Raw genomic sequence first — 17,399 nt, forward strand, 5'->3', positions numbered from 1 at the left:
CCTATGTATATGACATGACCAATAATCAAGTGCCAAAACCTTTTGGTGCAGGGGACAACACTCCAATCAACTGAGCCACCCGGCCACGGCATGGTTACTTTTTTTTTTTAAGCCTTTATCTCTGAGAAATATAAATACGGAATGACAGAAAATCTGGGTAGCTTTAAAATATTCTAGTAACAACAAAAAGAATAGGGTATAGATGAAACCAGAATGGCAACATGTTAGTAACAGCTGAAGCTACATGAGTACACTGGGCAGGGGGCAGGGGGTTCGTTATATTATTCTCTCTTGTATGAATGTATAAAATTTTCCAGAATAAAAAAGTGTTTTAAAGTTTAATTGTAATACGAAAGAGGCCAACAAATCCCCAAATAAACAACATGAGACCATGTATGCACATGCAGCAGCAGAGAGGGTTGGTGGTTAGAAGTGTGTTGGCAGAGTATGTATTCCATCCAGTCACCCACCTATCCACAATCAGGGCCCATTTACCTGGTTGCAGCTCAGCATTAATCTCTTGACCCAAGTGGTAGTAATCAGCAGGATTCACCCATTTGATTTAGGCTTTATTTCTATGGTTGCAAGAACTTCACTCCCCAACAATAAATTAAAAAAGCATAAATATCCAAAGCGAACATTATGTTATGATGGGAAATATTTTGTATAAATTATCTTTTGCCAAATAGAATCAGCACAATTCTACTTTAGGGTCATTTAATTTGAAAAGAAAGTATGAGAAATTTTTAAGAGACTCAAGGTGAAAAATTTTCAACAGTAGATATAGAACTATTCTGAATATTTAAGTCTAATATTTTAGGATAAGACACCACAGTGATAAATTTTCATTTCCTGTGAACATTATCTTTTGAGTTCTCAAGGTAAACATAAAAACAATAGAGTATTTTGTATATAATTTTGCAAATTATAAGTCTAGATGCCATTTTCACTTCCAGATATCAAATTCCAGATATATACATAATAATACTATACTATATATTAATAATGTATTATAAAAATAAAGCTACTTAATCTTTAAAACAGAATTTTATCATTTCTATTCCAATAGGTTGTTTGCTTTATGTCTGAAATATCAAGTTATACTATAACCAGAATTAAAGAAAATGCAGTTGGTCCACAGCCCTAGCTATCAAGTCCCTAGCCACTTTAAAATATTCCAGTAATCACAGAGGAATGTTAAATATCATCAATAGCTGATTAGAAGAGTTCAAATCTTATGCTCTACAAGAAATATTGCAAATTGACAAGGCAGATGCACTCCTCACAGAAACAAAAAGTAAAACAACAGAAGGACTGTGACTTGGAAGTAACAACAGTAGTTAAATATCATACCCAAAAGTCAAACTAGGCAGCTGGTTTTCCTGCCTACAATTACAGTAAGAGTACTGAAAATCAAAGCTGACACTGTTATACACCCCAACTAGCATGATGAAAAAGAACTACACAGTTGAATCTTAATTTTCTGTTCTAGGGCCTTTTTAGTGGCTTCTGTCCTTAAGTCATGTTCCAATTCCTCTTCTCCTCCATTATGTATTTCCAAAATTCCAGATGGGGAGGCATTACCATATCATGCATAGATTAAGAGCAAAAGCTTGGAAGTCAGTCAATGTGGATTTGAATATAATCTCCAATACTTCACCACTTTTTAACAAAATTAACCAAGAGAAATGATGGCTAAAGAGATTACCTATAAAACTAAAATAGTAGTAATGTATCTACTTCAAAGAGAGGATGGAAGGTAGGGGAAAAGCGGGGAGGGGAGCGGAGCGGAGAAAATGTCTAAGACTTTGCAGAGAGTGACCTTGATTTCCTGCTTCTACAGTGCTTGGACAGAACTAATGCTTAACCCCCATCCCAGCCACTCAAATCCAGCCTTCTGCCACCTCTTCACAGCGCCCTTAGGCACCTCAAGGCCCACCCCCCACCACCACCACTCCAGCACTGCACAGCCACCCCTCCTCAAACATTACAACCCACATCCACATCACAGGTGTGCCAGAACTACCACCAGGACTCAAAGGCCATCAACCACAAGATCAACCTGGAGCTCATGCTTCCTACGTCTACCTGTCCATGTCTTACTATTTTGACCATGTGGCTTTAAAGAACTTTGCCAAATATTTTCTTCACCAATCTCACGAGAGAGAACATGCTGAGAAACTGATCAAGCTGCAGAGTCAACAAAGTGGCCAAATCTTCCTTCAGGATGTCAAGAAACCAGACCTGACGACTGGGAGAATAGACTGAATGCAACAGAATGTGCATTACACTTGGAAAAAACTGAATCAGTCATTACTAGAATTGCACAAACTGGCCACTGACAAAATGACCCTCATTTGTGTGACTTCATCGAGACTGACTCTGGGAGACAATGATGAGAGATAATTAAACCTCAGACTGGCTTCCCATTGCCACTGACGTGACTTCCCTGATCACCAAAGCAGTACGTGCATGTTGGAGTTACCTTTACCTTTTCTATAACTTGCACCAAATCATCCACTTATGTTCTTTCATTTGTACTATTCCTTCATATAAAGTACTTTGGTACCCCCCCCCCAAAAGGAAAAATACCTATTTAAAATCCTCTATATAGTGCCTGGCACACAGTACATAGTTATTGCTCAGTAAATGAGAAATATAGTTAACAATTTGAGTTACATATTTATAAGGTTCTTAAAAAAAAAAAAGGTTTTATTTACTTACTTTTAGAGAGGGGAAGGGAGGGAGAAAGAGAGAGATAAACATCAATGTGTGGTTGCCTCTTGCGCGCCCCCTACTGGGAACCGGGCCCACAACCCAGGCATGTGCCCTGATGGGGAATCGAACCTCCAATCCTTTGGTTCACAGGTCGGCACTCAGTCCACTGAGCCACACCAGCCAGGGCTTTATAGGATTCTTTGATTAGCAAGTCTCTACTATTAGAAAATAAGCATAAATAGTAAAGGCCCTGCTCATTTTTTTTTTATCCCCAGGTTTATTGGGATTGATACCCCTGGGGATAAAAAAAAAATTGCATTGGTAAGGTACACAGTAAATAATTTTGATCAAATGAGGAGTAGAGAAGTGGAGGTGAGAGATGAAAGGTAGGGAGAGACTGAAAACACAAAAATATGGAGGCATCACAGAGGGAAAAGGGTTTATTCACTTAACTGTAGTCTTCAGGCCAGTGCCAGTTGGCTGAGTTTTGTTATATGTCCACAAGCACATAAACTGAGACTGAAGTTTAGTAACTTTTACAGCAATCTGACCTTGACCAGTGATCAATAGGCTTATGTGTTTTTAAGCTTTTTATTTTGAAATAATTACAGATTGACAGAAGTTGCAAAAATAGTACAAAGAGTCCCCTGTACTCTTTACCCAGCCCCCTTCCAACAGTGACATCTTATATAGCCACGGTCCACTATTAAAACAAGGAAACGGAAATTGGGTACATTACTGTTAACCAGACTGGACCTTACTCAGTTTCTGCCACTCCTTTTAACCTGCATTCATGTTCATTTGTGTGTGTATGTGTAGTTCTACGCAATTTTATTATGTATGGATTCATGTAACCACCATAACAATCAAGATATTGACTTCCATCAGTGGCACTGTATTCTGAATGTCTAAGTTTTTCCCTTCATTTTCCTAGGAATTCATTTTTATTATATGTTTTAAAAGTATCAGTCCATAATATCCTGAAGAGAAAGAAAAAAAGCCCTGGTCTTTAACCACACACAGTTCAAGAAACACTAACCTAAAACATCCACGCATTGGCTTGATCCTATTTGGAACCCCTTATCCCTAAATAATTGATGATTAGACTTATTTTCTCCTATGGGTTAGTAGACAATCTTAGGTGGAAGCATATTCAGAAAATCCCAACTTTTTGTACGTTAGGGTTTTACTGCTACCTAATAAAGTTCTATTCTTCACTCCACAGTCTTTTACTACTATTTTACCCAATAGACTTAGGTAAACAAAGGCCAGGATTTCATGTTTAAGCCTCCTACAGAAGAGTACAACATGTGGGGCATACATAGACAACAAGACAGAAGAAAGGAGGAGGAGGAAGGAGGAAGAGATAGGAAGGAGGAGGAAGAAGAAAGGAGATGGAAAAAGGAAAAGAAGGAAAAAAGGCCTCCAGAAACTTCACAATGTTCATCCAAAATTCTTTAGAAATTTTTTTTTTTTACCTTCTCAGATCCTGAAAATACACTAGAATAATTTCTTACCTGGAGCTTTGGGAAATTTTCAAAATGTTTAGACTACATGTCATTTATTAAGAAATTTTCCTTCAGCTCCTAGTCCACACTTCCTACACTCTTGTTTGTGAAAGTATGATTAGAACCCTGTAAACTACATTTCTCCTTTTGACACTAACCACATGTGCTACATAGAGGAAGACTAAATCTGTTAGAATAAGAGGGAATCTGCTCCCTCCTGTTGGTCACGGGTCCTATGTGTACGTATAAATCATCGATGCATTTCACCCCAGTATTGATTCCAGTTTCTACATTTTCCCCCCCAATCCCAAACGAGGCTGACTGCAACTCCTCACAAACTGCAGCACCTAGTAGCCGAACACCCAACTTCCTCAGAGGTCCAGTTCTGCAGGGCCCTACCCTGAGCTTCTAGGTTCTGGAAATCATAACCTCTTCCCTTTTTTCTCCCAGTGGCTATAAATTACTTTCTGCCTTTCTCTGTTACCTCAGTGTCCCCTTTTCATTTTCTCAGTTCTCCAAAAATCCTTTTAACCAATTCCTTACATTAAATTGTTTTCCTGACTGATAAAAGATTAAAACAACCTGTGAGCTTAAAGCTCTTTTCTTAAAAGGTTATACTAGAGAAACACAAAATAGAAATAATTACTCTAATGTAACTGTGACATTAATCACTCTAATGCTAAATTGTGTTAGAGTAAGCTTTTTATCAAATCACTTTAAAAAGCAAAAATTGGGATGAGCCACGCTTTCCTGAAAACTTGTAATATTTCCATTTAACTATTTAAAAAACAAAATTATTCTCAGTTGACAGGCTGTAACTAAAACATGCAGGCAGGCTGGATTTGGCCCACTGTCCCATTTGCAAAGCCCTGTTCTAAAGTGTGCCTTTTACAAAATCAAAATATTATATTCATTGGTAACCTCAAAAAAATAACTTCAGTAAACTTAGGCTTAAACTATAACCTGCCTTGACCAGTGTGGCTCAGTTGGTTGGGCATTGTTCTGCAAAGCAAAGGGTTGCCAGTTCGATTGCCAGTCAGGGTACATGCCTGGGTTGTGGGTTTGGTTCCTGGTGGAGGTGTGTACAAGAGGCAAGTAATACAGGCAACCAATCAATGTTTCACTCCCTCCCTTCCCCTCTCTCTAAAAAATAAGTAAATAAAATCTTTAAAAAAAGAAAAACTGTAACTAACCTGAAACTTCACTGAAACAGCATAGTATCACTTACCCTCCTCAAACTTTTTTAAAATGAGGACAAAAGATAAGAAAATTTACTAACAGGGAAATTTCAAAGTACAGTATGATCTAGGTTCTTTTTAAGTATTCACCAATCTTGTATACCTTCCTTCTACCTCTATAGTACCACAAAATAAGCACTGATTTTTAAATTAACTGTGAATAATGCAAATTTCTGAATCTGAGAAGCATTAAGTTAGGGTCTTAATATACAACTTAAGTTAGAGTAATAATGGTCCCATTTTTCAAACAATTCTTCAAGTACAGAAAATATTTATAGACATCTAAGCAAGTTACATGGAAACTTCTTATTTCAAAGTACCCGTAATTACATAGCCTCTCCTGTTAATCCACAACTACTTCGATTCCCTCGTTATCAACAATGAGGAATGAATCTCTTTGACATCTAATGCTCCTACAAATATGTTCATTATTGCTACATGTGAGCTCTGTCCATTTGTCCAAAAAGCATGAGTTCAAGTCCTAAGAGCACCCACAAACTAGATTACCTCACCACCTGTACACAGCGTGCACTGATAACAAGACAAAAGCACAAGCAACAGCACAGCAGTATGTGTGGCGTGAGAAAGGCATAAAATAAACACGACCCCTCTCAACAAAAGGCAAATTATCTATAGTAAACAGATAAATTTTGTTGAGGTACAATAAAATATTTTGTTACAAATAAGTGAAAATGTAATTCTGAATTTTCCCCAACATAACTATAATAGGTATACTCTTTAAACTTAAGTTTATCATATCCATTAAAAAATAAAAACAGCCCTGACTGGCATGGCTCAGTGGGCTGAGTAATGTCCACAAAGTGAAGGTCACCAGTTCGATTCCTGTTCAGGGCACATGCCTGAGCTGCGGGTTCAGTCCGGGTTGGGGGGGGGGGGGGGGGGGGGGGGGTGCAAACGAAAGGCAGTTGATTGATGTTTCTCTCCCTCTTTCTAAAAATAAATGAATAAAATCCTTAATAAAAATAAAAAACTTTTATTGTTGTATAATTATTCAGGAAACCTAGTGTCAGAATTATGAAAAGTACAGTATAGTCTTTTTGGCAGATTAACCGCAGTTTGTGTAAGGAAGTAATGTTAACAGCTGAATATCAACACTGAAACAATGGCAGCTGAATATAAAACCAATGTTTCCCCAATTACAGTATTGCTTGCATGCACTAGAGAAGCAATGAGACTACCAAGAAATATCGGGTTGGCCAAAAAGTCCATTCAGTTTTCCTCTGTAAAATAAAAAGACATTATTCATTTTCACCAATAACTTTATTGATCTGGATATTTTGAATATGTCGGCTATCTCCCACGTGGTATAATGTTGATTGTTCCCAATGTCTTGATTTGATCACTATCAACTTCAACTGGTTTAGCCAACCGTGGAGCATCATCCAGCAAGAAATCTCTCCAGCACGAAACTATGCAAACCACTTTTGACACATTCAATCAGTCACAGCACCTTCTCCCTACATTGCACAATTCTTTTTTTGCATCTCAGTTTTGCATTTTTACCTTTCTTTTTTTCTTAGATTTTACTTATTTACTTTTAGAGAGAGGAAGGGAGGGAGAAACAGAGGGAGAGAAACATGGATGTGCAAGAGCTACAGTGACTGGTTGCCTCTTGCACACCCCCCAACTGGAAACCCGACCATAACCCAGGCATGTGCCCTGACTGGGAATCAAACCAACCTTTCAGTTCACAGGCTGGCACGCAACCCACTGAGCCACACCAGCCAGGGAAGCATTTTTACCTTTCTTGAAATAATAAGGCATAATATGCTGAAAATGTTGCATATTTTCTTCCATCTTCAGTATTAAAATGGCTACACAAAAATTTACCAATTTTGCTAATTTTTAATGTACAATGAAATGAGAGCTGTCACAGTACAGCCTAACAAAATTGTTCTGAATGAAGTTAAAGACAACTAAGTGCTGCTACAAGCCATCTTGCAGAAAAAAAACAAACGAACTTCTTGGCCAACCCAATACTTGGTGTTCATCTTTCCTTGACTACTTTTCTTCATAATTAGAGAAGATAATAATAGTGTCAGAGGATATGAAATTGGGGCACAAGTTAGAACCTGGCTGTGATAGGATATATTTTTCAGTTTAGGATATGCTAAGCTGCAAAACTTGTTAGCTATGTGCTTTTGTGAAATGTAGTCAGTGCTTATACTACTTTTTTCCATATAAAAACTTTAAAAAATGTGTTTACAGCCCTGGCCAGATAGCTCAGGTGGTTAGAGCATTGACCCAAAATACCAAGGTTGCAGGTTCGATCCCCAGTCAGGGCGCATACAAAAATCAACCAATGAATTAATGAAAGAGTGAAACAAGTCAATGTTTCTCTCTCACTCCATCTCTCTCTGTCTAAAAATCAATCAATAAATGTTTATATGCATATGCATTGTTATAATTCTCCAACTTTTCAGATACTTTAAGTGGTTAGTTATAGAAAGCATAAAGAAAAGCTAACATTTTATAGGAGCCTAAGCATTCATCCATTCCTTTGCACAGTTTAGACCTGTGTGGTTGTTGCTAGTACCTAAGAAATTTTGTAGTCCCATGTACTAGAAAATCCAAAGACCACGATGAACATGCCATAGACTTACTATCCTTTTAAATAGAGGAATCCCAGTAACTAGAAGTTGAGTACATAGTAGTGCATGCTTAATAAATGTTGCAGTTGACTTGATTCTTCATAACTATCATTATTTTCACCACAGAAGCAGTACCATAAAATATGTAGCTTATGTTACACAGTTGATATAGATACTCTGGTCTAAAACTGATAAATTAATGGAAGAGTTATATATTTTTTTAAGATTTTATTTTATTTATTTTTAGAGAGAAGGGAAGGGAAGGAGAAAAAGAGGGAGAGAAACATCAATGTGTGGTTATGCCCCCCCCGCCAGGGACCCAGCCTGCAACCCAGGCATGTGGCCTGACTGGGAATCGAACCAGTGACCTTTGGTTTGCAGGCCAGTACACAATCCACTGAGCTACAATCCACTGAGACAGAGTTATATTTTTTAACCAGGCAATTTTATAAAGTCTTTGTGTGTGCTCAAGATCAGAATAAATGGATTTTGATACAAAGGGTTTTTTGCAGCCATCTATATAATTTATGAAAAATGTTAGCTTTACTTCACATTAACACAAAATTCATAAAAATTTTAAACCTGGCATACGTCATCTGCCAACTAAAGTAGAGAGCATGTAATTAATAACTATTCACCAAGAGGCCAAATATCAGACTAAAAACTCAAAACACAAGTTAATCTCTCGGTCTCCGGAGAGCTAATTGTGAAGCAAATACTGGTGACTACTATATAACCTTCCCCAAAGGGAGGCTGTAACTCCACTTGGCAGGAAGTGGGCAGCAGGAAGAGCTATAGGCAGAAACCAGACTTGCTTCAGGTTCTTGCAAGTCCACAGCAGGCTCCCAGTAAACAGACCTCCCAGCAGCCTGCCAGCATGATCACACTCCTTCCTACCAACACCCACACACCACTCCAAGGACATATTCACTTGTGAGATGTTAGAATCTGACAGAAAAAGCACTCTAAAATAAAAAGCATCTACAGTAATTCAGACCAATTTTAAACCTCCATCTAACGACCAATATATTATCTGCTTGGTTGGAAAAGACATTGAAGTAAATGTTAGCTTGATTTTTGTTTTTTAAAAGGCTATCAAATTAAACAAAAGTACACTATACATAAATTCCAAAACTGAAGGACCAAAATACAACACTGTATTATCGAACAATAACCAAAGATTACACAAGGTTAATTGCCTCTCATTTGAACCCAGGAAAGTAGATGTCCAACTATAATCCCATTATGAGAAACAAGCCTGTTGAATTTTCAGTTGGCCAGCTTCAAACCAACTATTTTCAAGAGACTGAACTGTAGCTCCATGGATTGAGCATGGGCCTGTGAAGCAAAGGGTCACCGGTTTGATTCCCAGTCAGGGCACAAGCCTGGGTTGCAGGCCCGGTCCCCAGTGGGAGACACATGACAGGCAACCACACACTGATGTTTCTCTCCCTCTCTTTCTCCCTCCCTTCCCTTCTCTCTAAAAAATACTAAATAAATGAAATCTTAAAAAAAAAAAAGAGACTGAACTGAAATACGCTGAGTTTCCTTTTTTAAATAACCAAGCAACTAACCAAAGTAAAGCAGGAATAAAGCTCTTTAATTCATCAGCACCAGGTAAGCATGGACAGTAAAATAATTTTTTTTTTTTTAAAAGCATAGGGGTCAACTCTAAATAAAATCAAAAAAACACTATCATAAATACCAGATACACTCACCCCATGGGGAAATTTGAAAGGAGACACGTTCCACATAGTACAACATGTCATTAGGATCTTTTTAAACTGCTTAACATGATACTCAGATACCTTAAGAAAATAAAACACTATAGTACGTCCATAGTATAGATTATTGTCTGTTTAAAAAAAAGATGAGCACATCTTTTATGTAAATGCAAACATGCAGATGATACAAAATACAGAAAAAAGGGTTATGTATGGTACTATGACTCCCTTTATATAAAAACAAAAATCAAACAAAAGGAATGGAAAGGTGGAGCAGGGAAGAGATGTTAAGGGTGGACTTTCACTTTTTCATCTATAAACATCTGTATTATCTTACCCTTTTGCAACAAGCATTTATTGTTTTAATAACTTAAAAAAGAAACCATCTTAAACATACTACCAACACTGTTATTGTTTCTAAAATACCACATTTATAGTTAGTACAAAGAGATCTTAGTAAAGTACCTCCAAAGGTTGAATTTAAAGCTCAACACTCAGATATTAAAGAAGAAGACTAAGCGTCAGGACGATTAGATGAAATGTATAATCCTAGACTCAAATAAGACGACTACTGTAACAACTGGCAAAATTTAAATATGAACTGTTTGTAAAGTAACAGTATTGTTATGTTAAATTGCTTGAATTTGATGCTGTGTATTAGTTACCTAAGAGAATGATTGTTCTTAGGTAATACTATAAAATATTCAGGGGTGAAGGATCATAATGTTTACAACTTACTCTCAAATGATTTAGTGAAAAAGAAACACATGTATATATTTCTATATAGAAAGATAAAGCAAATATGGCAAAATTTCAATTACTCATAAATCTACACAGAAAGTATATGGGAATGAATTCATTATACCATTCTTGCAACTCTCCTGCAAGTTTGAAATTTTTTCAAAATAAAACTGTAAGGATTCCCCCCGCAGGAGTGGATCTCAGAAAGAAGGATTCTAAACCTGATTTTCAGTGACTTTAGGTATGAATGGTTCAATTTCCAATATAAATTGTCTCTCAGTGTCTTAATAATAATTGCCCTTAGTGCATTACAAAATAAGGTACTCAACAGCACTCTGAAAGAATTGACAGAAATAATAAAGCTGGGCAACTTTTCATTCTGTAACCCAGACTAGTCATATTTTGCCATCCAGAATATGACTATTCTAGCTTCTCTGAAAACATTGACAATGTCCATACAATACTGAATATCAGGATGAAGAAAAATTATCATAGTATCTGTTAAAGAGTAACTCAAAATGAATTCCCACTTTTAAAAGGGAAGTGGATTAAATCAATAGTCACTACAATGAAAGGTGGCAGAAAAGATTTGGGAATACCAAAATTCCACTAAGGAAATTAGGAAAGAATGATTGATAATCTTGAATGTACAAAGTGTCTGAGTCATTTGAGCATTTCCTAGGAAAACACAACTGTATCAACAGTTGCTTGATACCTTGCTAAAGACATAATGTATCAACAGAATGGCCCACCTGAAATCTAGAAATGGCGAGAGCAACAGGGACATGGATGCTGGAGAAGTATACTCTATCCTAAGTATTAGGAGAGCTCATGAGGCTTTCAGTACTTACCAGAAAACCCTCCAGGTAGTAGTTTGGCCTCCCATGTTCCTTAGTAGCTGGAAGACGGTACTCTGCCTGTAGAACCATACCTCAATCACTGCAAAACTATTTCTCTTATAAAATAACAAACATTTTAATTCATGTACTGAATGCAAAGCTACTAAACGTCTAGACCATATGTGGAACCTGATAATTACATTAAGAGACTTTCTCTTAGTTGGCTTCCTATGGCATCTCCAATGTGGCTAAGGTATCTTATGAGAATTTTGAGAGTTTATCATCACAGCTTTATATTTTATTTAAAGATGCTGAGCCCTGGCTGGTGTGGCTCAGTGGATTGAGTGCTGGCCTGCGAACCAAAGGGCACATGCCTGGGTTGCAGGCGGGGTCCCCAGTTGGGGGCATGCAAGAAGCAACTACACATTGATGCTTCCCTCCCTCTCTTTTTCCTACCCCTTCCCCCTTCCCTAAAAATAAATAAATAAATAAATAAAATCTAAAAAATAAATAAATAAAGATGGTGTAATATTTTTCCCAGTCAATAAACTTTAGTTTTGCCAAACTCACCACGCTTTTCATATCATGGTACCTTGTAAAGTACTGTTCTTTCTCACTGCATCTTTCCATTCATTATTAATCCTAATTTTTAAATCCTCATAAAACCCTTTATAGAAAATGCTGGTATGATCCTCATTTCATAAATAAGGACACCAAAGCACAGAGTCATAACAATACTTGCCTAGATTAATACTGCTATTAAGTAAAAGAGATAAGATTCCAAACCAGGAGTTATGGCTCCAGAGGATAGAGGTATAACTTTTTTTGTGCCTTAGGCCACTTTGGCAGTCTGATGAAGCTTGTGGATGCCTTCTCAGCTTAATATATTTTTTAATGTATAAAATAAAATACATATGATTACAAGAGACCAGTTACATCGGGGACAAAAAACCCTAATGTGTGAAAATAGTAATATGCCCCTTAACAATCTAGTGGTGGATCTCATATCTACTGTAATTTCAATGTAATGGTGAACATAAATAACATTTTGAGATATTACAATAATCACAATGTATTATAAGAACATCTGTGATTTGTACTAGTAATAAAAACACAGGTACTGTTAGCAGTACTGTAGTTTGCTGTTTACATTAGTAATTAAAAGAAATGCTAACTACTAGTTAGGTTAGTGAAGAGGTGATTTCCCCCCCTAAGTTTATGGACGCCATCCACATTAAGACTCCTACGTTACACACCATAACAATCCTCTCGACATTGCAGTCCAAAAGGACCCACCTGGGTCCTTCTCTCTTTCTACACTGGCTCCCTGGATGACCTCATCCAATCTCAAAGTTCTAAATACTACAAAATTTTTCTCTCATCCAGACCTTTCCCCTAAATTCCAGACTTGGATATCAGTAACCCAAATACCTAAACAGGCACCTCAAACTCATCATGCCTAAAAGTGAACTCCTAATCTATTCTCCAAACTTGCTCTTCTTACAGCCATTCCTATACTTGTTGACAGCAACTCAATCTTTCTAACTGCTCAGACCAAAAACCTTACAATCATCCCTGGCCCCCCTCTCACATGCATCTGATGTATCAACAAGTCATGCTGGTTTGATCTTCAAAGTATACCCAATATTCAACCATTTCTCACCGTTTCCTGTTACCTAACACCTTGGTACAAGCTACCAGCATCTCTCTCCTAGATTACCAGCTTCTACTATTATTCCCCCTTGCAAAATGAGTGATCCTTCTGAAGGTGAAAGCAAGTCATGTCACTTCTCTGTTGAAAGCTCTGAGAAGTCCTTATACTAACAGCTCCACAAAGACCTGTGAAATCTGCACCCCACCCCAACCCAATCTACTATTACACTTTTTTGTTCATTCCACTCTAGTCATACTGGACAGACTCACTAGGTCTGCCACAGTGCCATGGATTTATTCCCTCTTCTTGGAATGCTTTCCCACCATGTATTACCATGACTAACTCCCTCCCCTTTAAGTCTCTGCCTACATATCACTCTCAAAAAGGCTCACCCAGTCCACCTCATTTTACAGTTTGTTTGTTTTTTATCCTCACCCAAGGATATCTTTATTGATTTAGAGGAAGGAAGGGGGGGCAGGGGGCAAGAGAGAGAAACATCAATGGGTTGTCTCGTGCATATGCCCCAACTGGGATCGAACCCGCAACCTGTATGTGCCCAGACTGGGAATGGAACCCACTACCTTTTGGTGAACAGGGCAATGCTCCAACCAAACCACTCGGCCAGGGCCCCAATATGCCTCATTTCAAACTGTAACATCTTCCCCAGAAATTTTGGATCCCCCTTGCACTGCTCCATTTTTCAAAACACTTACCTTTGAACATGCTATATTATTTACTGTTTACCACACCAGTGGGTGCCCAGCAAGTACAAAATCAAAAGTTTGTTTTATATAACCCTTAGTGTGCCTAAGTTTGGCACAAAATAGACATGCACATGTTCAAAGAACAGCACTTTTATCACTGCAAAGAACTTGCCTGTCTCTAGAAGAGTTCCTTAAAGACTCTGGCCCTAAGTTGCAGTGTCCTCAACACCTGGCCCTGGGCCTACCCAACAGCAGGCATTTACAGCACAGATACTAAGGTGATTACAGCCATTTTCACCTGAAACACAATCCTATATGCCCCAGGAAAAAAGCCAGGTCTTACAGCTGTGCCCAATTAAAGAGGGGGTACAAGACAAAAACATAACACCCGGCCCCAACTATTACTTCAAACAGAATTTGCCTGTTTTGTGCCTCAACTTTTTTCATGTAAGAATCATGTCAAACTAGTCTAAAAGGGCACCTGGTCATTCTTTCCCGCCACCATGTCACCCACCCCCTCTCAAGCCCACCTAACCTTTTCATGCTTGACTTAAAATCCTAACTCGTAAGTTTCCCTGGAGGACCCCAGCTAGAAGCAATTACACGTGCCACACTCTGTGCCAAGTGCTTTTCACACATTTTTCTCATTCAATCCTCCCAACAGCCTTATGAGGCTGCTTATATACCTATTTCGAAGATGAGAAATCCAGGCTTAGAGAGATGAAGTCACTCTTCCAAGGTTCAACCAGTGTTCAAATTCAGGTCTGACTCTGTAATCCTGTGTCTTTAACCCTACACTATACTGCTTTCTCTCTCCCCAATGGTATAGACACTAACTATCTTATACGAACCACCTCGTAGAGTTTGCTGTCACTCCACTTTTCTAGGCTTCAGTTTCTGCATCTGCAGAATAGGTGGTAAGTTCGGGATGCCTACCGAGATCCCTTCCAGTTCTCCTAGTATAATGATAGAAAACATTCTATCATTCTTTAAACAGTCCAGACAGGTCTGTGCACATGTGCACACACGTACACACACGTACACACACGTACACACACGTACACACACACACAAAGTCACTCTTAGCAATCCAAAGCGGTAGAGACAGAAAAGCAGAGAAAAACCTCCAAGACCCTGTGTAAAACAATAGCACATTCTCGAGTCCTCCCCACTCAGGTCTATCAAGGTGCTCTCGAGTCCATTTTCCCACAGAGTATGAAAATTCATGTTTTCCCCAAAGAAATGTTAAGGATGTGATGCTTAAAGCTTCTGGACTCTGCCAAACCACCTGGGAAGGCACTGAAAGCAGGCACTCAGCCCATTCAGGGGCTACCCTGTTATTCTGTAAAGGACAAGTGCTCAGTAAAAGTTTATTGGACCATGGCAGGTTTTTTTCCTTTTAGGTTTTCCAAGCCCCAAACTAAAAGCCTGTAACATCAGCTTTGCGATTTGACCAATGACGGTACAGTAAGTTAAAGCAATCGAATTAAGCCACCATTAACCCATAAGCAAGAGCCCATGAAAGGAAAACGCCACGTTGACAAAACTTATTGCAAGTGAGGGCTGGGTTTTGTTTTGGGGAGGCAGAATACGAATTTCTCCCTTTGTGCAGAGATGACCATCAACGCCCCAGCAGAACCCCTCTGGGTTGCTCTTCAAACTACGAACTACCGAGATCCACCGCTTTGCCGCCTTTTGGCTGAGATCGAGCGGAGGACTGTTACGAGCCAGACACTTGCAGACCCAGGTGGGACGATCTGGTTCGGAAACTAGAGCCGGAGGAGACCCGACGCGAACTGCGTCCGGAGAGGAGCCCACCCCTCGAGCTCCCGAGCAGCGTTCCGGCCGCTCCGGCCTTCCAGCGCCACCCGCGAGCGGGGTTCAGGCAGAGCTCCGAGCAGCGACAGTCCCGCCAGTCCGCGGACAGACCAGCGAATCCGGGCCGTGGAGGCAGCTCGCTGAGGTCTCACGTACCGGCGCAGGCGTCGCCCGAGCAAAACGGAAACCGTCCCAGGCCGGGAAAGACACCGCTGGGCACGCCCGCGTTTCGGTTTTCTAGGGTACGTCCCCGTGGGGACTCCTCACGCTGCCGGGTCTTAAGCAAGTCTTCTTCGCGAGGAGCGGAGAGTCATCCTTTCGGGGTGAGCGGGTGCGGTCACCGAGGCAGCGGAGTCCGTCCCGGAGAGTGCAGCGCTCTCGGTCTGGAAGAGAGTGTGTGTCCCCTCGGCGGGCTTTCACTTTCGGGCGGAAAAGCAACCCCGGTGTCACCCCGACGCCGGGGCTGCACAAACCTCGCCACCATTACAACACCGAAGTGCCAAAGGCGCAGAATCTGTAGCCGGAAGCACTCGGAGGCCGGGATCCAGTTCCAGGAGGAAAAAAAACAAAAATCAAGCCCGAAAGTGCAGCGCGGGCCCCTCCGCTGCCCCGGCCCCAGCGGCGCGCGCTAGGCCCTTCCGGTCCGCGGCGCCGCTGCCAGGAGGCCGGGTGACGGGTCGGGCTTCCACCCGAGCCCGGGGATTCGCGGCCTACCCTCGCCAGCACGGTCTCGCCGAGTCGGGCACCGGCGGCTCCTCCGCCTCGGCCCCCGTGCCTGCAGCACGGCCTCAGCCGGCCGCTGGGGGCCGAGGAGACGGCGGAGCCACGGGCCGGCCCGGTCCGTGCGGACGCGGCGGCAGCGGAGGCCGTGGCCGCCCATCCCCCACCGACCCGGCCCAACCGCCGCTGCGACGCGAGGAGCGGCGCCAACGCCGGGCCCCGCCGCCGACCCGCGGCGGCCCGAGCGAGGCGGCGGTGGGGGCCTGCCCCGCATGCCGCCCGCGCGAGTCCACCGCAGGCCCGTTACTCCTCGCGCCGGCCCGCGCCGCCGCCCGTCAGGACGCGCCACCCCGGGCTCAGGCTGAGGCGGCCGTCGGCAGCGAGAGGCCGCGGAGCTGATACTTACTCAGGGGTCGGGTGCTCAGGGTCGTAGAAATCCCCCATCTTCGGAGACGGCTGTGGCGGCAGCTGCTTCATCTGGAGCGGCTGGAGGCGGCGACACGAGCCCCCTCCCCGCGGCCAGGCGACGCGAGGGAGGGGAGGGGTGGGGAGGAGGCCGCTGGTCCGACCGCGGCGGCGGCGGCGGCGGCGGCGGCAGGGACGGCCCGCGTCGCTCGTTGGCTCCCTCCCTCCCTCCGGCGCCCTCCCGCCCGCCGCTCTCTCCCCCACACTCGTCGGGGAGCTACGCGCTGCTCGCCCGCCCCTCGGCCGCACAGGCCCGGCCTCTTAAAGAGACACGCACCGTCCACGCCTGTCAGCGCGCCGGCAGCTGCCAGTCGGCCCCAGGCAGGCGCAGGCAGGGCCGGGCGCCGCCCGCGGACCGGCCCGACCCGGTGTGCGGCCTCCCGGAGCCACGGTCCGGGGCCCGAGCGCTGCCGGCTGGGCCTGGGCCGAGAGCGGCGGCGCCGCGCCCTCTCCCTCCGGCCCTGCTACTAGCTGGGAGCCTCAGGGTTGGTGGCAGGCGACGTCGGGAGAGCTGCCGGACCCCACCGGCACCCGAGCCTTCCTGCCTCTCCACCCTCGAAGACCTGCCCTCCCTGAGCACCTGAGTCCGTAGGGGCGCCGAGGGCCGAGGTCTCCTCGGGCTCTGAGGTAAGACGGCCGCCGCGCCTCCCTCGCCCCT

General features: G+C 42.3%; 1 protein-coding gene across 6 annotated transcripts in view; it reads right to left on the reverse strand.

Moving 5' to 3' along the window:
• The window catches only part of SETD2 (SET domain containing 2, histone lysine methyltransferase), a 93,303-nt gene extending 76,108 nt beyond the window's left edge, over positions 1-17,195 (reverse strand). For 3 of the 6 annotated variants that reach the window (XR_008427462.2, XR_008427463.2, XM_053929394.2), the window contains exon 1: positions 16,682-17,195. Coding sequence is in view for 2 of the 6 variants with exons in the window: in XM_053929394.2 (XP_053785369.1) it covers positions 16,682-16,753 (72 nt within the window). In the remaining 4 variants the exon portion in view is untranslated. Of the gene's footprint in view, positions 1-15,712; positions 15,940-16,681 lie in introns of all 6 variants that reach the window. The other 3 variants (XR_011651502.1, XM_024566076.4, XM_053929395.2) reach the window with 2 other exon arrangements.
• Positions 17,196-17,399: the final 204 nt, after the last annotated feature.

The sequence above is a fragment of the Desmodus rotundus genome, chromosome 8 (assembly GCF_022682495.2).
Source record: "Desmodus rotundus isolate HL8 chromosome 8, HLdesRot8A.1, whole genome shotgun sequence".
Classification (NCBI taxonomy): domain Eukaryota; kingdom Metazoa; phylum Chordata; class Mammalia; order Chiroptera; family Phyllostomidae; genus Desmodus; species Desmodus rotundus.